This window comes from Ceratocystis lukuohia (assembly GCF_044167205.1).
Source record: "Ceratocystis lukuohia strain C4212 chromosome Unknown Supercontig1_pilon, whole genome shotgun sequence".
NCBI lineage: Eukaryota > Fungi > Ascomycota > Sordariomycetes > Microascales > Ceratocystidaceae > Ceratocystis > Ceratocystis lukuohia.
In genome coordinates this window covers 4,181,067-4,202,119 of record NW_027263520.1, presented here as the reverse complement: position 1 = coordinate 4,202,119, position 21,053 = coordinate 4,181,067, and the positions used below count along the sequence as shown (strand labels likewise).

The window sequence follows — 21,053 nt, the reverse complement described above, 5'->3', positions numbered from 1 at the left end:
ACTCAAGTAACAAATCCATTTCATTCTATGCGGCACAATAGCATAGAGAAAGATCCCCTTAATATTATTGGGTTTTTATATTCAGCCTAAGAAAGAAAATAATTGAACAAAAGGCAGGTGTTAACAACAGTAAATGGTAACCAACAGATTTGCGAGACACACGACGACAAAAGTAAAGCAAAGGCGAAAATCGTTACGCCAGAAAACGGAAATATGGTAAATGAAATAGGCGGTGGTATCGATGAATCATGTAGAGTAGGAGCAAGAAATGGAAACAAGGAAATCGACAAAGATATCAGCAAGCATTGGAAAAGACCGCGCTACACTTGCCCTAGAAAGCATCTTCAAATGGGCAGTCAACACTATCGTGGCCATCACGTTCGCAGACTGCACACCACTTAGAAGGATCGATAGTTCCACTTTCCTTCCCAGCAACAGGCCCCGATTCCATGGGATTTGGGAGGACTTTGGCTGATGCAGCAGTAGCAAGTGGCGCTAGGGCTGGGGGTTGGGCCGCAGATGGAGTCGTGGTGAACTCATCTGAGGGCAGAGGGGGGCTGTTTTTGGACCGTAGAGGGGCAACCTTGTAGATTTCATCCTGGGTTTGCTGATCTCCAGCACCTGTATTGATAGCCGTGGCCTTAAGCGTGTCACGGTTGCTTCCATTAATCGCAGCCGAGGTAGGCTTGGGGCCATCAGGGCCAAACATGTTGGTGCATGTGAGAATGTCATGGCCATTAGTCTCGCAGATTTCACACCAGAGAGTGCTAGTCTCAGTGGCGGTCGAGTATGTATCACTCTCCGGCATGGTGTCTAGAGTCGACCCCCGCTTGTGGCCCGTCATATCAGAGGATGCTGTCCGTGGCTCGGGGCCAGAGCTACGCTCACGAATATGACTGATGCCATTCTTTGCCGAGTCGCGGAGTGAAGAAGGCCTAATAGTCATACCGCTGGCGCGGTGGGGGTGGGAAGTAGGATGAGTGTGGGAATTAGGCCTGCTGCTGTTCAAGGGCTTCGTTGTGAAACTGCCACTACGGCGCAAGCCCTCGATCTCGCGTTCCAGTTCTTCCTCGCGATCGGTCTTGCTATCAAGCATAGCACGTAGTTCGTTGATCTGGCGCTCCTGGTTTTCACGCAAAAGCCGGGTTTCAACAGAGTCCCCGCTGCCATTGGATGGGCCAGTGATTGGGGGCGAGTTGGGTGCTGAATCGCGGCTAAGAGAATGTATAATGGCCTTAAGTCCACGAATTTCATCCTCCTTTTGTTCTAGCTCTTTGGATGTGGTCAGAGAACTCTGGTTCGTACTAGCAGAGGCGCCATTAGTGGTGGCTACAGCAGTGGAGCCACCGCTACCATTGCCAGCACTGCCTCCATTCTTTTCTTTCTCTCGGCGAAGCTCAGAGCGTGTACGTTCAACTTCGCCTCTTAAAAATTCGACCTCTCCACGAGCTTCGGCCTCGCCTCGTCTGGCATCTTCCAGTCCCTCCTCCAATTCCTGTACTAGCTCCTCAAGTTGCTTAAGCTGACGAGCCACAGCATCAACATCTTCTAGGCGGGCCTCGAGCTCATTTATTTCTTGCACAAGGTCCTTTTTCTGTGCCTCATACACTCTCACAGTTTCGGTGCTGGCCATTTCAAGAGCATCAATGGTGCTTCGGAAATCCGCACGATGAGAATCGAATTCAGAGGTCAAGAGGGCAATCTTCTCATTCTTTTCTCGCAGCAAAGTTCTTAGCTGGGCTGTGTCATGGTCATCTACGTTATCTCGATTTTGGCGCATGTTGTTTGGATTTTCCATGAGTTGTTGAACCTCAGCCAATGCACTCTCCATTTCTGCTAGAGTGGCAGCTTGATCGCGCAGTTGGCGGTCGCGGTCTTCAACCTGAGCACGCAAGCGCTCAACTTCTTCATCACTCGCTTGAGTAGCATGGCCATTAGATGAAGCAGCGGCTGCCCTAGAAGAGGGCCTGTTGCGAGAAGCCGAAGACACACCGGCATTTGTTCGCGCCCGCTGTATGCTAGGAACTGGAGGCTCTTCATCGTCAAATGACATGGGTCTCATGCCCATAGCAGAAGAGCTACGACTTCCAATAAGACTAGACTTGAAATCCAATCGAGAGCCAGGTAGCTTTTTCAAAGGGTCGCCAGCAGTCCCCCTAACACTTTGGGAGAATTTGTTAGTAGTTGGGCTGCCATACTTGGAGCCTTTAGTTGGTGACTTGATGCTGCTATTGATAGAGGGTCGAGGCACGGGTGTCATTTGAACTCGTCGAAGCGGTGATTCGGGCCGATGGAGAGATGGCCGGGGCTTTTTACCAAGAGGGCTGGCTGCACGCCCCGGGCCAACGGACTGACTGAATTTGAGTATTGAGGGCGTAGGCGGAGTTGTGCTGTTTGCATTTTGGCTATAGCCTTTGATGCCGGTGATAGTAGGCGTAGCAGGGTAACTATTGGAACTATCCTGACGTAAAACCTTGGTGGCAGGGACGAAGATTCCGGCTCCTGCTAGAGTAGTAGTGAAGTAGGAGATACTATATGAAAACAAAGAGAACGGAAAGTTAGAATCACAGTGTCATTCAAAATGCGAAAAAAAAAAACAAGGGAAGAAACATGACCAGATGTATGAGGACATACCCGTCAACATCGCCGCTGTTTTTACCTCGGCCAGCAAACTCGGGCAGTAGTTCAACACCCGCGAACACGCCCTTTTTGCCATTGACAGAGCCGACAAAGCGCACAGTACCCTTCATGCCTCCTGGCACATCGACGACATCGCCAACAAGCAAGTCGTCGGCCATGTTAGCGTTGATCTTGGAGGCGCTTTTATGGTGATGACTAGTCGTATCAAGTGTTAAAGGTGTTCGAGAAGATGATTTGCCAATAGATGTCGAGGCATACGACTCGTTACTATCTGGAATAGAAGCTAGGGGAGATGGATTGAGCCCAGGAATAGACTTCTTCCGACCCAATGTCAAAGGCGGTGGCTGGAGTTGTTCAGATGAGGAGTTGTCAGTAGTGTGACGATAGTTTGCATAAGTGTTTTTGTTGTTCTTGTTAGGCGCAATTCCCTGACTGGACCCTGGACGGATATAAAGGCCGTGCAAGCTGGAGGCTGCGGAAGAGACGTCGGCGTTACTGGGGGAGCCAGAGTTGAGTCCGATAGCTGAAGCTGATTTTCGCAGTGATCGAGGCAAGACTCGCGGTATAGAGAGTGACGGCAACGAATCAGATGAAGGTTGCACTGCCAAAGGAGAAGACACAATCATGGCAGAAAAGGAGCAAAAAAAAAGTGGGAGAGAGGAAGACAAAGGAAGTCAAGAGAAGGGAGCAAAGACCAGGCCAGGAAAAACAAGACAGCAGCAACAAAGACTTTAGTCCAAGCTCCTCAAGGCTATTGGTAACCAGTGCTACCTCCTAAAAACAAGCAGGTTATAGGTGCAAGCCCGCTAATATAACCAACTACCCAAGGGGCTCTCTATGTGGGACTATATTTGCCTGGCTACAAAAAAAGAGTTGGCGGGGAAGAAAGACTAAAACCAAGCTTGGCTAGACTAGGGAAAGAAATATATCTCGGCGTTTCTTATAGCTGTTCACAGAGCAAAGCTTTTCGAGCTTGAGCTCTAGCTGAGGATCAGACGTCAAGTTTGACAGGCGAGCTACTAGGCTTTCAACAGAAAAGATGAAGTTTTCAATTGAAAGAAAAGAGAATCTGAAACTTGACGTTGAAAGTAACACTGTAATGCTGTACATGCAAGTAAGTAAGCACCTGGGAGAGAACACAAAACGAAGGCTTATTATCAGCAGGGTTGTATGCAGCTTGCTTGTTTGTAAACAACTAAAGCTCGGCAAAACAAATGAGGGCTGATGACAGTAGAAGAAGTGCGATCATGTCACATGCTTGTTTCTTATGCCTTGTCAGGCTGGCTTGTTCACCAGCCAACAGAATTTGTTCATAATTAAGGAGGCATGGCAACTGGTTAAAACAACTGTAGTATAATACTGAAAGTGCAAATACTGCCTGGGGTATTGTTTAGGCATCTGTTGCTCCATGCGTTGGTAGGTATTTCTTGGGAAGAAGTAACTATGAAGATAATGAGCAAGTCAATGCTGCCATCTTACTTGTAATGGATAGACAAGAGTTCGCATTGAAGCTGCGTCGGCCGGAGATGCGTCAGTAGTTGGAAGACCAAGTCGCAGCTTGACGGATGTCCCGCTGGTTCTATCACCGAGTTTTGTAGATGATATGTTGAAGAGGAAAAAAAATGGCATCGCACTAAAAGCAATACCTACCTGTAGCGTACCTGTGTCTTGTTCTAGGAAAATATCGCGATTAACCCTAAATGTAGTGAGCTACTAGACGCGGTAGCCTTGCCCTATATCAAGAACTAGTTGTCTTTTAGCCGTTTTGTCATTTCACATTCCACCCATTTCTTCGCATCATTCATTCGTGAATTATCGGCAATTCTAACATTCAGAATAATTAGCTGCCTGTACAACCTGACCCTCACAACTGCAAGCACATAGCCACCACAAAACCAAACAACAAAACTCGTGACTGCAATACCCACCATCTCCAACAGATCCCGACCCAGATGAACAAAGCAGAGGCACAACCATTACCAGCCACCGACACCACTGCCACTGATGTCGCTGCCGCTGATCAGGCACATCCCCAAATTTCTGTTGCGGCGAAGCGCACAACCTCAGAAGAACCAAATGCTGCCCCGGAAACTAAAAGAGTCAAAACGAGCCATGGTCACGATGAACCAGAGGCAGCGCCTTCAGCTGCGACTTACAGAGTTCCCTTCCCAGACAAGGTATGTTTCCATCAGCTGCTTCCCTTAGCTGCGACAATAGCAAGCTGCCGTTGTATTAGCATGCTCTAACTCTAGTAAAGCCCGCTGTCCTAGAAGAACGAAATGGCGAAATTGAATTCCGCGTTGTCAATAATGACGGTACTAGAGAAAGCTTTATCATCCTCACCGGTCTCAAATGCCTGTTTCAAAAACAGCTTCCTAAAATGCCCAAGGACTACATTGCGCGACTCGTCTACGACCGTACACACAGGTCTATCGCTATCGTTAAAATGCCTCTTGAAGTCATTGGCGGCATATCATATCGGGAGTTCAGAAGCCGAAAGTTTGCTGAAATCGTGTTTTGCGCCGTCTCCTCCGATCAACAAGTTAAAGGATATGGCGCCCACCTCATGGCCCATTTGAAGGACTATGTCAAGGCAACCTCCCCAGTCATGCACTTCCTCACGTATGCCGATAACTATGCCACGGGATATTTCCAGAAACAAGGTTTCACTAAAGAAATCACACTCGACAAGTCTGTTTGGATGGGCTATATCAAAGATTATGAGGGCGGGACAATGATGCAATGCTCCATGCTTCCCCGAATACGTTATCTTGAAGCCGGTCGCATGCTGCTTAAGCAAAAAGAAACCGTGCAAGCTAAGATTCGACATCTAAGCAAAAGTCACATTATTCATCAACCGCCACAGCAGTGGGCGAACGGCGTAACACCAATCGATCCGCTATCAATCCCCGCTATCCGTGCAACGGGGTGGTCCCCCGATATGGATGAGTTGGCACGTGTGCCGCGGCATGGGCCCCTTTTCCATGAGCTCCGGCGATTCCTGTACCAAATACAAAACCACAAGCAGGCATGGCCGTTCCTCAATCCAGTTAACAGAGATGAGGTGCCGGACTATTATAATGTCATTTCTTCACCTATGGACCTATCAACGGTAGAAGAGCGGTTGGAGCATGATTTCTACACTGCTCCCAAGGACCTTGTTGGTGATCTGAAACTGATATTCAGCAATTGTCGACAGTACAATGATCCAACAACTGTGTACACCAAGTGTGCTGTTAAACTGGAGAAATACATGTGGAGTCTTATAAAGGAGATTCCCGAGTGGTATGAGCTTCTTGAAGAGTAGCTGGCGACAGTATTTGAGTCGGTTGAAGGTATGATCAAAGCTATGTAGAACATGCTAGCACTTTTATTGGCATATTTAATGCAAACAGTAGCTGAACTTCCATTGTACTCAAATATATTGATACCGCCATCTACACAATAACCTAATATAAATGTGTATGTAAAGCCCTTCATCCATCTGTGGATCTAAAATGGCTGATATATTTAGCGTCTACCTACTAGTTTTCCCGGTAATACGACGGGGCGGCTGATATGTATTATTTAGCGTCTACCTACCGGTTTTCCACGGTAACACGACGGCATGTTCTGGGCAGCATTTGTTAGTGGAATGAAGTCGGGGGAATAGATAGAACCAAAAAAAGAGGCCCCGTGATGTGGGACCACGACTCTCAGAATGAGTCGAGCTGTTAACTGTTGACCACGATGGGATTCGAACCCACAATCTTTTGATTCGTAGTCAAACGCCTTGCCATTGGGCCACGCGGCCAGTTAATTTTTCGCTGCTTTGGTCGCTGTTGTTGCTGTATTTATTCTCTTCCGTAAAACGGGTCGGCCGGTCGCCCGAATCCTAGCAGGGCTCTCCGGACACGGCGACTTCGAAGAGTGTTGGGTGCGGCCCAACCACGTAAATGCAGAACCACGGTGCCCAGTAGCAGGTTGTGATCAACCTAAGGCCTTTAGCGATTGGTGGGGGTGCTGAGGCAATGAGAAGAAACTGTCCATGAGATTTGTTCGAAAGCTCCTCACAGGAGACATCGGCAGAGAAATTAGACCCCAAGTGGAGGATATTCCGTATTGGCATGTGAAAGGGGACGGCACGTCAAGAGGCGTGTTTTCTCGGAAGTGGGGGTGCAGAGCTACAATTTGCTTTTCTTTACTTCTTTTCTTTTGTATTAGTTTCTACGTCCTGTCCACTGTCCTGCTTGCTGCTTGCTGCTTGCTGCTTGGTGTTTGGTGTTTTTCTATTTTTCCTATTTTTTTTTCTATTTAGTGCTGCGACCACTGTAAAGCGGAAACGAGCAACAGGTTAGCTTAGGAGTAACTGCGCTTGGCTCAGCAGATATCTATAGTGAACCTTGTAGAGGGCTAGCCAATCTAGTGTTGCTTGATTTTAGTGACTCCTGTAGGTTAAATATATTCAAGTTTAGGTCAAATTTTGGCACTGTGCCGAAAGGATACTACTGTCTGTCAAGAACCGGTGTCTCGATCGAACCCCCCCTTCCATGTTTCTCAACACATGGGTCAAAGAAGAGGCAATCGAAGCGAGGGATACGGGGTAGGAATTAGTTCTCATGGGGTCACTGTAGACCAGAAATACTGGGTAACTAACACCAAGAATTGGTAAAGACTTTCTGGCCTGGGCGCCAGATGGGGAGTGCTTAAAATATGAGCTCCTGTCACTGCTGGCCACCCAGGTTGTTTTGAAGGATGACATCATTCACACGCTGCCCGTCCGGCGCATACTGCCATATTGCTGTGAGATGATACCCAAAAGAGTAGAATAAAATGCCAAATAGACTCAAAAATAAGCTTGGCGTCCTTTGATTTTGGTGATTCTAGTAAACATCAAACATCACCACGTCAGATCAAAACCAGTCTGGACATAGGGCTTGTAATCTTGAGGCGACAGGTATATTCAGGTATAGGTAGTTATTAACTCATATATGAAGCCCGAACTCTTTCCGGAGCTATCTAAATCTACTCCGAGTCATCTCTACGCCGCTCAATGATGTCCTCCCGTCCAATGGGTCGACTGCCATCATTAAACACCATCGCTTCACGATTTTGTCTGCGTAACCGTACTTCTTCTTCAGACTGTTCGCGCACTCTAGAGTGAACTATTCGGCCTCTTGATCTACAGTCCGTAGCACACCTATCGTCCCAGTGAGACTTGCAAGAAGCGCAACTCTGAAGCCCTGGGACGATATCTATCTCGTTGCTGGTTTGAAAAGGGACAAGCCCAGCCCTTCGCAGAGCGTCCATACCACTAACCGTTTCTTGCAAACGCTTAATAATATCAGCAACTCGGTTTTGCTTGTTTGTGTACTCGTAAAAGTTCTTTTGGCGCTCCTCATCACTGTCGCCCCAATTCTGCTTGACAAGCCACTTTTTGATGAACTTGGATTGTAAAAGCAGATGGATATTTTCCGGTGTTGTGAGCTCATAGAGGAACGAGAGCGCTAGTTTCTCTGTTTCGTCGCGTAAATTATGCTCATCCCACGTGCTATTGTCAAGCTTAGGAATTACGGAATCTTCCAAGGAAAACTCCAAGCACCGTACGAAGGCATCATACGAGCGTTGGTTGTAGAGCTTTTTAAGAGGATTCTGAGACCCATCTTATAGTAGCAATAATATCGTTAGAGAAGCACAGCATATACTTAGAAGCATAAAGTAAACATGTAGAACTCACATGTATTAGTTATTATGAGGGCGAGGGATTGCAGGCAACGAAGCCTCGTCTCATAGTTCTTTTTAGTAATGCCCGCGATTAAAATTTTCAAGGTATTTCCATCCTCAACAGCCCGATCTGACAAGATTTTGAGCGAGATATCTCTGATTGAATAATTGGGATGATCTGCTAGTTTTTCGATTGTATGCAGTTGGAGTGCATCTTCAGTCTCTTGGGTTATATACTGGGTCTTGACCTGTATCGGTTCCAGCACACTGTCTTCTTTGACTGAGTTCAACATACTCCACATGACACCAGCCATAGTGACAGCATAGGCCGCCATGCCGAATAGCAATAGGCGCTCATTTTTTATGGTACCGATAAGACCTAGGGAACTCATGATTGTCGAGTTGTTCAGGCTGGGGTTTGTAGTACATTAGAAGTTCAAGTGAGCAGACCCCAGCATGGCAGAAACAGGGGAAGTCTGATAGTAGATTCAGTTAGAAAGCGGGAGGCTAAATTGGAAAATCCTTAAGATAAAGCTGAGTTGGGGAGTGAACAGCTTTTATAAAAAAGAAGATGATGTTTTTATAGGAGAGAAACCAGCGGTTTGGTTCATTTACTTGGATGATATGAGGTTAGGTAGTCGGATGACTTGACTAGGAAGCTATGCCAGTTTGTGCCAGATCTCACCGCCCTACTGATAAGATAAAGATAAGTGGGACTATATACAAAATTATCTTTTTTTTATAATCCGTTGAACGTTCATGGGCTTCACAGCGAAGTTCTCGCTGTTTTGCTCTGCTTCATTTGTCAAGTCTTATTTTTGTCTTTTCTCTTTCTTTTATTTTCTCTTCAACAATTACAACTACTGGCGCTTGGGCAATAACCTCCTCATATTTCTTCTACGCCGATTTTTCTCCCCTATCATCGGTCGCACTATGGCGCCATCTCAGTTAAAGCGACTGAAGTCCTCTCTCAGAGAGCAAGGCATTATCGGGCCGCAAAAGTCTAAGAAACAGAAAAAGGCCCAAGCCAACGATGTTAAAGGTCAAACTGAAAGGCGGCTGCGCAAAGCGGCTGCCCTGGGAAGCATCCGTGAGCAATTCAACCCATTCGACTTGAAGCACAGCCGCGGTCCCAAGTTCGAAGTTACAACCAACAAGCCTCCAGCTTCCAAGGGTGTGATGGGGCGGCCTGGAGTGACCAAGGCTGTGGGTGAGCAGAGAGTATGTTCTTCTTTTTCCCTCGTCTGCAATGCCTTATTTTTGTTTGTATTGTCCTGTCTAGCTTGTACTGACCACTCTCAAATCTAGCGCCAAGAAACGCTTCTTGTTGAAATGCAAAGACGAAACAAGGTCGGCGGTATCCTCGACAGACGAATCGGCGAATATGACCCGAACATGGCCCTCGAAGATAAGATGCTTGAACGTTTTGTCGCCGAGAAGCAGCGCAGCCACAAAAAGTCTTCATTGTTTGATCTTGAGGATGAGGAGCCTGTCAGTGCCTTGACACATAACGGCCAGGCTCTAACTTTTGATGACTACAATGACAACGACGACGATATGTCTGATATTGGAAGCGACATTTCCATGGACGAACGGAAGAAGATCAAGCGCCAGCGTTTTTTGGAACAGCTCCAAGCCGATAGAGACGCTGCTGAAGAAGCGAACGAAGATGGCCAACCCAAAGTCAAAAAGTCAAAGCAAGAGGTCATGAAAGAACTTATAGCGAAGTCAAAGATGCACAAGTACGAACGCCAGGCAGCTAAAGAGGACGATCTAGAAGTCATCGCAGACATTGATAAGGAGACTCACGATGTCTTGAACCTTTTACTAGGCTCTAAGCCCAAGAGGGATGCTGTGTCATCTGAAAAGACTGTAACTAAAGTTGCTGGCATGGACCGTGCCGACTTTGAGAGGGATTTCGACAAGAAGATCAGGCTGCTTGCCGATGACACTCGTTCCAAGCCTGCCGAACGTACGAAGACTGATGAAGAGATTGCTGCAGAACAGTCTGAAAAGTTAAAGAAGCTGGAGGAAAAACGCCTTAAACGTATGAATGGCGAAGAGGATTCGTCAGAGTCCGAGACGTCGGATGATGAAACCCCCACGGCTGCTCCTAGCAATGTTATGGGTGACTATGATGAAGACAACGAAGGGGAGGACTTTGGTCTGGGAGCAGGTATCAAGACAAGACATACTGCCGCTGATCTTGGCTTTGATGACGAAGACGACTTCCTCATTGACGACGATCTTGTAGCTAGCGGGTCCGATGTAGATATTGCCTCTAGCGACGAGGATGACGGGGATGACTCTAGCGATGATCAAGATAAAGATGGGGAGGAAGAAGAGGAAGAGGAGGAAGACGAATTCACACAAGGCCTCCGGTTAACAGCACAGGAGCTTCAAAACCCTGCCTTTGAGACATCTGGTATTAAGACCCGCGAAGGAATCGACGAATCGGGCCTTCCTTACACCTTCCCATGCCCCCAATCACTCGACGAACTGCTTACTCTTGTTACTGCCCACCCCTTTGAGAAAATTCCCACTATTGTTCAGCGGATAAGAGCTCTCTATCATCCCAGTCTAGACAGTTCCAACAAGGACAAGCTCAGCCACTTTGTGGAGTCTCTGGTTGACTTTGTTGCCAGCTGTCACGAGTTTGAAGGCGTCGAATTTGCTGTGATTGAGAGTGTTTCTAGGCACATCCATTCCATGGCCAAGATGTTCCCGATCAATGTTGCCAAGCAGTGCCGCAAGTACATCACCGAACTTGCTGAAACCCATCCTCTAGCGCCTACTATGGGCGATCTGGTTCTTCTAACAGTTATCGGGTCTATGTTCCCCACGTCTGACCACTTCCACCAGGTTGTAACGCCAGCTATGCTCTGCATGGGCCGTTATCTTGGCCAGAAGGTACCGCAGAATGTCACCGACTATGCGATTGGTGCTTTCTTTGTGACCCTTGTTTTGCAGTATCAGCAAATAGCTAGGCGCTTTGTCCCGGAGGTGTTTGTCTTTGCGCTAAATGCACTTGTCTCATTTGCTCCTGTCAAGCCCTCAACAGCCATCGGCTCATTCCCGATTCACGAGTCTGTAAAGGGCATCCGTATTAGCAAAGCGCAAAACACTGCTGTTCGCAAAATGAGACTTAACGACTGCGAAATCGATGATGAGCTTACACCTAAAGAGGAGTCGGTTCTCAAAGTGTCCCTTGTCAACACCTTTGTGCAACTGCTTGATAGTGCGTCTGAGGTTTGGATGGACAAGGCTGCATTTCCTGAGACCTTTAAGTCTGTCCAGGACGTGCTGATGCACCTCCGCTCTAAATCTTGCCGTAGCCATCTGCCTGCAACGCTCATTGAGTGTCTAGAACGCACAGCGACCAGACTAGCGCGCTCACTAAAAGTCGCCCAACTTAATCGCCGCCCTCTCGAACTGCACCATCACAAGCCGCTAGCCATCAAGATGTCGTTCCCCAAGTTTGAGGACCAGTTTGACCCTACCAAGCATTACGATCCTAACAAAGACCGTGCCGAGTCAGCCCGCCTGCAAAAGGAATACAAGCGGGAGCGCAAGGGTGCTTTGCGCGAGCTGCGCAAGGATGCAAACTTCATGGCCCGTGAGAAGCTACGGGTTAAGAAGATTAAGGACGATGCATACGAGAAGAAGTTCAAGCGCCTGGTGGCAGAGATTCAAGGCGAAGAGGGAGCAGCATCTAACGAGTACGAACGCGAGAAGATGGCTCGCAAGAGAGCGCGATCACGGGCATAGGAAAATCAAGGAGTTGGGTAGGAATATCTACTTACTAGTGTCGGTGTTTTCTGTATTGAGCTTTGCTTTAGTCATTCATTTATTCAATCATTTCTGCATACATGAGTGGGACCTCGCTTATTATCGCCTTGGCTTCTTTTGGGTATTCTTTCGTTTGAGATCCAGAGTTTGTTGTTGTTCTACAGGCCAGTCACAGGAAACACTGATAGTTTTCTTTTTAATAAGCACAAGATGGATGACGTATTTGTGACTCAAACTGAAAGTCTACTACTACTGATGAGAAATAATGACTAACAAATAAATGTATGTATGTTCTGGACGGAAAAGGAGGAAGAGTATCTAACAAAGCATGTATGTATGTATGTATTATTTAGCGTCTACCTACCGGTTTTTCACGGTAATACGACGGCATGTTCTGGACGGAAGGGGAGTTAGAAGATGTCGTCTTCCGACCCCTCCTCCGGGCAGTTAGCAGTTGCAGGTACTCGTCTTCTTTGGAATACTGTATGTATGTATGTATGTACTATTTAACGTCTACCTACAGGTATTTCCCCGTAATACGACGGCCTTCCGGCCGGGAGCACCTCCCGGGCGGTCCGCAGTGACAGGAACGCATAGACTTCAACCATCTCCTATGACTTTTTAGGGTCCGGCAATATAGCCAGGAGGGTCTCTGTATAGCGCGGCCCGAGGGCGTACCTGTCGGGTTCCAGGATTGGTTACCTGATATTTTTGGTAGGTGGAGGCCCCGTGTAAAAACTAGTCTAAAAGGCCCCCGGCTGTCGGCACGGGGGGGTAGGCCCCGGCGGAGTACAGTGGTTGATTGATTGTTTGATTGTACTATTTAACGTCTACCTACAGCTATTTCACCGTAATACGACGGCCTTCCGGCCGGGAGCACCTCCCGGGCGGTCCGCAGTGACAGGAACGCATAGACTTCAACCTTCTCCTATGACTTTTTAGGGTCCAGCAATATAGCCAGGAGGGTCTCTGTATAGCGCGGCCCGAGGGCGTACCTGTCGGGTTCTAGGATTGGTTACCTGATATTTTTGGTTGGTGGAGGCCCCGTGTAAAAACTAGTCTAAAAGGCCCCCGGCTGTCGGCACGGGGGGTAGGCCCCGGCGGAGTACAGTGGTTTTGTCCTTCTATGCGTGGCTGCTGCAACACCTTTGGTTTTCCGGGCCGAAGAGTATCTAACAAATAAATTGTACAAAAAAAAAAGTGCAACAATATAAAATGTGTGTGTCATGATGAGGAAGAAAAAAGAATGCTGGTCGTTGCTCCTGGTGGGGGTCGAACCCACGACTTTCGCATTTCGTCATATTTATCAGCGGATCTGATCAATATAAGAACGACACGCTAACCACTGCGTCACAGGAGCAGACGAGGCTGGATTCGTATGTTCGGCTTCTTATTGGCATAAATATGACAAAGTTTTCAGCGGGACCGCGCAGCTTTTTTTTTTTTCTCTTTTTCTCTTTTTCTTTTTTTCTTTTTTGCCCTTTTGCACTTCAATCACGGTAGAGCGGAAACGAGCAACAAGTTAACTTAGGAGCGATTGCGCTTCACTCGGCAAAACTCTATAGTGAACCTTGCAGAGTGCTGATTCTGTCCGATAGCCAGTCCGGCGTTGTTTGATCTCTGTGATTCCCACAGACGTTGAATATATTCAAGCTCAAAGGGCCGCGCAGCACCGCACCAATGTACGAAGGAATATGAAGGTACTGGAGACACATCAAGCACACCCAGACCCATGTCCCGTACGTATCAAGACAGCAAAGGGAGGGCATGCTCCAAATTTTGAGGGTCTACAGCGTACCAGAGAGGAGCTTTCGGGTCGGCGAGGCACTGCGAAAGCTCCAGCTCACAGAGAAGTAACACAATTGAATAGCACCAGAAGACCTTAACGCCCATCACGGCACATAGAATGCCAACGAAAATAAAAGTCCTCGAGGAAAAGTATTGGAAAACTGGCTGACCGAAAACGACCTAGTGATCCTTAACCAGAAAAGTGAACCAACTCAGAGAGCTGGAAGAGTTTTAGACCTGGTGGTGATGCCGCAGAGGGCAATGGTTGGATTAGAAACTTGTATGGGACTCGTCCCAGGAAGTACAAACGACCATGAAATCCATGAAGTGGAAGCTGAGGCAAGAGCGGTACGCAATAGACCAGAAACAAGATAGGGGGTTGAGCAAAATGAATCGAGACCGAGGCCGGAGCTCTTCTCACTTGACCTTCTCAATACAGCACTGGCTAAGGCCTTGCAGTCGCTGACCACTCAGGCGCGAGAATTGCGCAAGATTGAAAAGTAGCAGCAGAGATATCAACGACGCATGGATATAAATGAGGATGCTATATGTATCAGTGATGCTTAGTCTAAAAGCTAAATTAAGAGAACCCTAGCAACAGATCAATAGGGTTACCTTTTATTGCCCAAGGCGGTGAAGATTAATAGCACTCCTGTTTAACCTGTATGGTTTTCTTGGACCTCTTATGATCTCGAGTTACTATACTCACTCCATTAACAAAAGTGCAGATACTATATACGATGAGCTCTCGTCTTAGACGATCAACAGAAGCGCCAGCCTATGCTGCACAAAATAGAGACAGCCCAAACGTCAACCAACATGAAGATGACGATGATTACTTGACCATGGCTATACTGGAGCCTGCTGAACCAGTAAAGGAGACTTCATTTCAACGTGCCCAACGCCTCAAAAAAGAAGCTATAGCCCGTGGCCAGCCCAAGTCCAAGGCTGAGATTGCTGCCGAAGAAGCTGCGGCACGCGAGGCTGCATTATCTACATCCCTGCTCGACGCACCCAACGCGAAGAAGAGCAAAGGTCTTGCGATGATGACTAGGATGGGGTTTGCAGGCGGTGGCCTAGGGAAAAAGACAAACTTGGGAAAAGGCACTGGGAGAGCAGAGCCTATTCGCGTGGAAATCAAGAACGACAGGGGAGGTATCGGCATGGAGTCTGAGAGAAAGCGCAAGCTACGCGAAGAGGGAGAGCGCCTGGAAAAGGAATGTGACGGCGTGTCTAAAAAGGCTAAAGTCTTGGATCCTCTTGAATACCGTGATCGGCTTGCAAAAGAACGCGAAAGAGAACGCATAGAAAGGCAGGTCTTAGCTGCGCAGCGGATGGCTTTGCGTCTTCATGAGGAGAAGACTGAGTCTGAGACCGACATTCCAACTAGGCCCGGTCCCAAGGGCAGCGCAGGGGAATCTCAAGCAGATGGTATTAAAAGCATCAATGTCCTCTGGCGTGGTGTGGCCAAAGCCTGCCGAGAGGCTGAGCGCCAAAGGCTCCTGAAGCGTAGGCTCGAAGAGAGTCTTTCTGCTATGCATGATGGTGGCGAGACTGCGGAAGATGACGATGATAGGATGGCATTGGGGAAGGACGTATCATCACTTCTGCCTCTAGACCAAGACGAGGCCGATGAAGACGAGGAACTACGAGAGTTTGAAAATTTGGAGCCTGGCCGCAGACTCAATAGGCTGCTGGTGCATCTTAGGGAAGAACACAGATATTGCCTATGGTGTAAATACACATACCCAGATGTTGAAATGGAGGGCTGTCCGGGGATCGCAGAGGAGGAGCACGATTAAACAAGCAAATTGACGAATAATCAAGATAATTGGGTATAAGAGAAGAAACTATGTACTACGTGCATGTGCGCAAGCGGAATGGACGCAACCAGCAGGCTATATAGCAAAGCAATATCACCATGCACAAAACGTAAGGTAAATAAACACAAGCCAAACACAGCGGAAAGACACACAACACAACAATAAAGCAACATGGCAGAAAGGATCAAAGGCAAACCCCAGTGCTACCTAACTCTCCCCTCCCCCTCCCCCTCCCCAATCCTTAGTCTACACCTCGAAGTAATAATCCTCATTTAGGCCTTCTCGGCTCGGAACTACACCCATGCCTGGTGCCGGCCGAGAGTAAGACGTTTCGAGATTGACATTTAGAAGCCTTATTTTCAATCCATAGTCACTGACCATGTTCACTAGCTTGTCTGTCTCAGCCGTGATGGGCGTCTGGTGCAATAGCAAAAGCAAGCCGTCAAGCCACTCCGATGCTGCGCTCTGGTGTAGTGGGTAGAGAACGAGCACTGCCTTTTCATCCGGGTGGCGGTCACCATCAGGGCCATCGAAACTGTTGATGGTAATCTTGTGCGCTTTGTTATTGGTGTTGGAAGCGACGCCATTTTGCAAAAGACTGGCTGACGATGATGAGCCATGGCTGGTGCTATTTTTGTTTGCTGGTGTTGGTGTGACGGACCCCATTTCACCATGGTCCTCAGTGCCATCTGCGTTACTAGTTGATGAGACATTTGACACTACGGAGCTGATGGTGCTCAGGTCGATCTTTTGTGACAAATCATCCAGGGTAGGGTCATGAGGTGTTCTCTCGGCGAAATCAGCATAGTGCAAGAAACGACGATTGTGTGAAAGACGTGCAAACCGCCATGGGGTTGCAGTATAAAGTGGGCGTTTTCGGACACCACCTCCAAGGCCGTCAACCTCCGAATTGCTGCCGTTGCCCATGCTCCCGTTCTGGGCAGACTGGGCGGACTGAGACGTGCTGTTGGCTGTATTTGAGCGCGGGTAGTCGCGCTTGGGCGTTGGCCTTGTAAACCATGCGCCTTGTAGTAAGCAGCGAATCCGTTGCTCCTTGACAAACTGCAGTGCCTCATTGCGCAGCTCTTCGCGCACCTGATACAAGTGCTGCCCCCAATTATCCTCAAAAGATAACTCCAGGAGTTCCATTTGCAGGGCACGAAGACGCGTGCACTCAAACTCCTGAAGCTCTTCTTCCACTTCCACCACAGTCTTAGTTCGCGTAGCTTGGCCAATCACTTGCTCTATCAGGATCCGCACAAGCTCAGCAACCTTATCAAAATCAGCGCGTACAGCTCCCGTAGCCTTCCACAGGCGAAAGAAGGCATGGAGGCCGGCGGTGTGCATTCGAGACCATTGAAGTATCAGCGGCTTGAACAGCTTCTCATCCATTTTGTTGGCGTCGAGTGACTGGTGGCTCTTAGGCTCGTCTAGATCCTTGTCAACTTCAAAGTGGTCATAAAGAATTATGCTGACTGCCATGCTTGCCCTAGCAACAGGAATGCGCTCATGGAGCGGTCTTGAGGATTGCTCAAGCAGCAATTTCTGGAAGCCATCTTCGTTCTTCTTGACGTAGTCGGTGAGGTCCATGAGACCAAGGTACCCACAAAATTCGAACTCGGGAGCTGGGTTTTCTGTTTCAAAGCCGAGTCGGCGCCATTTACTCGGGTTATGTTTACGGCCTCTCTCCTTGTCCTGTCTGTCATCGACCGACTCATCTTTGGAACTATTGGAGATGGACTGATATCTGCCGGGAGCAGATGAGAGATGTATGCTTTTAAGAGCTCGTCTGTGTTCTGGGCGCTCCTGATCTACAGTAATTTGGCGCCACTTGCGGGACAATACCTTGACCAATGACTGAAACTCTAGGAGAGGGTGTGCTAGATCCTGCAGGGCACTACTTTGCATTAGATTAAACACGCTCTTGAATAAGCCTAGGTCTTGCAGCCTCCTGATAAACTTAAGCCAGTCCTCAAGAGGAACCGCGCTGTCATTCCCGTCAACCATAATAGAGTCGCGAATCAAAGCATTGATGAGCTGTAGCGAGTTGGCACACAACATGTGGTCCGCTGATTGGAGTTGTTGGACAACAAGCTCAAAGAACTGTGGGTGCACGGCTACGGCCGGCTTCAGTGCCCGGAAGCCAAATGTGATTTCGGAATAGGACGATGTATTAGGACGGGAATGCCCAACCAGCGCTACCAGAATGGACATGGCACCGCGCAAAATATTGACGAGCGGATTCATAACAATCAGTTCGACAATACGCTCAATTAGGTCGCTAGCATGCGGCCCGTTGAAGATATCCCATCCCATATCAACCTCTAAGAGTCTGCTCAAACTTTGCAAGGCGTACGCCAGCGTATTTCCCCCCAAAGTCATGATCAAGTGACGCAATATGTCGAGGCCGCCAGAAGATATGAAGACATCTGCAAAAGCAGGGTCATTGATGGAAGATTGAAGTTTGAAAACTGCCATACGTCGGCCCGCATCTTCATCACTATTCAGACGGGCCAGGAGGGCTGGGATGTCTGCTTGGTCCATAATTCGACACTTAGGACAAGGAGGGGGGGGGGGAGGGGATTAAATGAGGCTTGGTAGGTCGTTTTGTATTGCAATATATTCTAGTCGCTAGGGCAATCGTAGGTCGGTCGGTCGGTCGGTCGGTCGGTCGATTGATTGATTGTTTGTATGTTTGCTGGCTTCTTGTCAGGGTTTTCGTCAAGACGTTCAACGTCTAATACCAGAACGCAATGAGCTAGTTGAATACCTCAGTTCAGAGAAGAACCGATCAATGGAGGGTCAAGTAGAGGGGTTATTAAGAGCTAGAGGTCAGACAGTATCCAAGAAAAGAGAGGGAGAGCGGGTGTCACAAGACAGCTTGCCGTTGCCGTGAACACCCCCTGGATGGATTTGTCGCGTAGGAAGAGGCGCAAAAGAGAATAGGGCAAATCAGGATGGGAGAAGAGGGAAAAAATGAAAAAAAAAAGGGAAAAAAAGAAAATAAAATGTGAGCTGAGAAAGAAGAACACTTTGGCGCCTGGGAATTTCTCAAAGAAACCAGACGACAGGGAAAAAGGAAATTGCTGTTTCTAGCAAAGTTGGGAATATGAGGTGAAGGGGAAGAAGGAAGAGAAGTTGCCTTGTTTCACCGGCGCAAACACGAGTGGCTCCTGCCGATCATGGGGGGTTCGTAGAGAAGCCTACATACATACCCAAGTCTTTTCTATTCGTTTTAGCAGTTGCATTTAAGATGGTTCCTTCTGTTTCGAACAGCAGGCGGCGCATTATACACCATCAACATGAAATACACAACGCGACCGTGATTGCCTGCATCCCTAGGTTCTATTAAGTAGTATTTATTACCCAAGCTCAAGTTTGTGATGTCATGTCGTCATCTTGACTTGACATGTGCTCAAAGCAAATCTAGCCCCCCTCGTGAAGATCACGTATAATGACTGCCACACTATGCAGCTAGGCCAACGAAACCCTTTGACTAGCGACGGCTTCTTCATCGCAGGGTAAGCAGAGTAAAGGCTCGCAGCTGTAGGAGATGTTACCCCTTTAAAGCACCCTAAGTCAAATAACTCTACTTGATGGCAGTGTGAGTGAAAGCGGCTATAGGCTGCAGAGTTACGGGCTGGTATCAAGATATAGCACTAGCGCCTGTTCTTGTTATTTTTCAACGGCAATTCCAAGACAAATGTTCCTCAGCTGCAGCCACATCTCGTGGGCTTCGGGTTTGATGACATGACAGCTGTAGTTCATTTCCTAATACGACCACCCTCATCCTGAAGTCTCGTCCCGCTAAGTATGCTTTGCTTTTTTAGTTCCTGAGCAGGCAAGCATTAGCGCCACATTCATTACGCCACACGATTAATAATACAAGCACGAAGGCTCATATCTTATCGGTCAGTGTTTCGCTGCCTCGTGTGGCGTAAAGTTTCCCCCAGCCTGATTTTTTCCAAGCTACATTTCGCCAACTTCAGTTCTCCAGCCCTGTCTACTCCAAGCCGAAAAAAAAGGTTCAATCAAAATTTGGTTTTTACATCATCATTGCCAAGCCTCTAGGACTTTATCGCTCTCGCTATACGGCTTCGTTTCTTTGATTGTATTCAGAGTTTTGCTTCCCGAGTTCCCTGTGCGCACCCATCCAAGATTCTTCTCTATTGAGATTATCCGCCTTCAGCGCGCATTCACGAAGAACCCACCATCAGTTACAAGAACGAAAAGAAAGCAACAAACAAGTCACTATCATGGCCAACTTCCTCGCCTCTATTTTCGGTACAGAGCTTGACAAGGTCAATTGCTCATTCTACTTTGTAAGTTTCGCCTCTTCTAACTCTCTTCACACCCTATTCCAGTTTTCGCGTCGCATATCTACTATGAAGCTTACGTCTCGATATTCCGCCTTTCCTTACCTGTACCAACATCATGCTAACGTTATGTCCTCGTCGGTTCCTTTTTTTGTAGAAAATCGGTGCCTGCCGACACGGTGACCGCTGTTCGCGCAAGCATGTCAAGCCCACCTACTCGCAAACTATTCTCATGCCGAATCTGTACCAGAACCCCGCGCACGATCAGAGAAACCGCATGAATCCAAGCCAATTGCAAAACCACTTTGACGCTTTCTACGAAGATGTATGGTGTGAACTGTGCAAGTATGGAGAGCTAGAGGAGCTTGTTGTGTGCGACAACAACAACGATCGTGAGTCTCTATTCCCTCCTTGATAAAATCCCTTGCAGATACTTGCTGTTTTACAACATGAAGAAATACCCAATGCCCTTATTCATGTGACAACCGACTAACGGCCCGTCCTCTCCTAGACCTCATTGGTAACGTCTATGCCCGGTTTAAATACGAAGACTCGGCTCAAAAGGCCTGCGATGAGCTCAATACGCGCTGGTACGCCGCCCGCCCTATCTACTGCGAGCTATCGCCTGTGACAGACTTCCGCGAAGCCTGCTGTCGCCTTAACTCGGGTGAGGGCTGTGTACGCGGCGGCTACTGCAACTTTATCCACCGTAAAAACCCATCGCCCGATCTCGACCGCGAGCTGTACCTCGCAACCAAAAAGCACCTCAAAAACTTGGGCCGTGGCGACCGATCGCCTAGTCGGTCTCCTACACCAGAGCCAACAAGACGGCGGTACTAGGTCATTGAGAAAATGAGCATTATAGAGGTGGGAGTGGAGATTTGGGAAAGGGGGGGGGGGGCCTACCGACTGGTTGATCCCTAGCTTGTCCGTGTTTACTAATGGCGTCTCGGGCGTTTTCTTATGTTGTTCTCTTCGATGTTCTCATCCTGCT

General features: G+C 48.1%; 7 protein-coding genes across 7 annotated transcripts; 4 read left to right on the top strand and 3 right to left on the bottom strand.

The window, feature by feature from the left end:
• Window positions 1-331: 331 nt before the first annotated feature.
• Window positions 332-3,266, bottom strand: HOO65_011060 (Tip elongation protein 1; the record flags this gene model as incomplete). The annotated part of the gene is made up of 2 exons (XM_071005397.1): window positions 332-2,531; window positions 2,635-3,266. 2 exons carry the CDS (start codon window positions 3,264-3,266, stop codon window positions 332-334), a joined length of 2,832 nt encoding a protein of 943 aa, XP_070862882.1.
• A 1,326-nt stretch (window positions 3,267-4,592) lies between these two features.
• Window positions 4,593-5,947, top strand: HOO65_011059 (histone acetyltransferase GCN5-like protein; the record flags this gene model as incomplete). Its single annotated transcript, XM_071005853.1, has 2 exons — window positions 4,593-4,817; window positions 4,898-5,947. 2 exons carry the CDS (start codon window positions 4,593-4,595, stop codon window positions 5,945-5,947), a joined length of 1,275 nt encoding a protein of 424 aa, XP_070862881.1.
• A 1,697-nt stretch (window positions 5,948-7,644) lies between these two features.
• HOO65_011058 (uncharacterized protein) lies at window positions 7,645-8,735 on the bottom strand (the record flags this gene model as incomplete). Its single annotated transcript, XM_071005999.1, has 3 exons — window positions 7,645-8,271; window positions 8,581-8,591; window positions 8,639-8,735. The coding sequence occupies 3 exons, from the start codon at window positions 8,733-8,735 to the stop codon at window positions 7,645-7,647; spliced, it is 735 nt and encodes a 244-aa protein (XP_070862880.1).
• A 541-nt stretch (window positions 8,736-9,276) lies between these two features.
• On the top strand, window positions 9,277-12,111 carry HOO65_011057 (putative nucleolar complex protein 14; the record flags this gene model as incomplete). The annotated part of the gene is made up of 2 exons (XM_071005414.1): window positions 9,277-9,564; window positions 9,652-12,111. The coding sequence occupies 2 exons, from the start codon at window positions 9,277-9,279 to the stop codon at window positions 12,109-12,111; spliced, it is 2,748 nt and encodes a 915-aa protein (XP_070862879.1).
• A 2,549-nt stretch (window positions 12,112-14,660) lies between these two features.
• Window positions 14,661-15,722, top strand: HOO65_011056 (G patch domain-containing protein 11; the record flags this gene model as incomplete). The annotated part of the gene is made up of 1 exon (XM_070999866.1): window positions 14,661-15,722. One exon carries the CDS (start codon window positions 14,661-14,663, stop codon window positions 15,720-15,722), a length of 1,062 nt encoding a protein of 353 aa, XP_070862878.1.
• A 267-nt stretch (window positions 15,723-15,989) lies between these two features.
• Window positions 15,990-18,287, bottom strand: HOO65_011055 (ELMO/CED-12 family protein; the record flags this gene model as incomplete). The annotated part of the gene is made up of 1 exon (XM_070999865.1): window positions 15,990-18,287. One exon carries the CDS (start codon window positions 18,285-18,287, stop codon window positions 15,990-15,992), a length of 2,298 nt encoding a protein of 765 aa, XP_070862877.1.
• Window positions 18,288-19,999: 1,712 nt separating this feature from the next.
• On the top strand, window positions 20,000-20,899 carry HOO65_011054 (Splicing factor U2AF 23 kDa subunit; the record flags this gene model as incomplete). Its single annotated transcript, XM_071006073.1, has 3 exons — window positions 20,000-20,065; window positions 20,217-20,451; window positions 20,571-20,899. The coding sequence occupies 3 exons, from the start codon at window positions 20,000-20,002 to the stop codon at window positions 20,897-20,899; spliced, it is 630 nt and encodes a 209-aa protein (XP_070862876.1).
• Window positions 20,900-21,053: the final 154 nt, after the last annotated feature.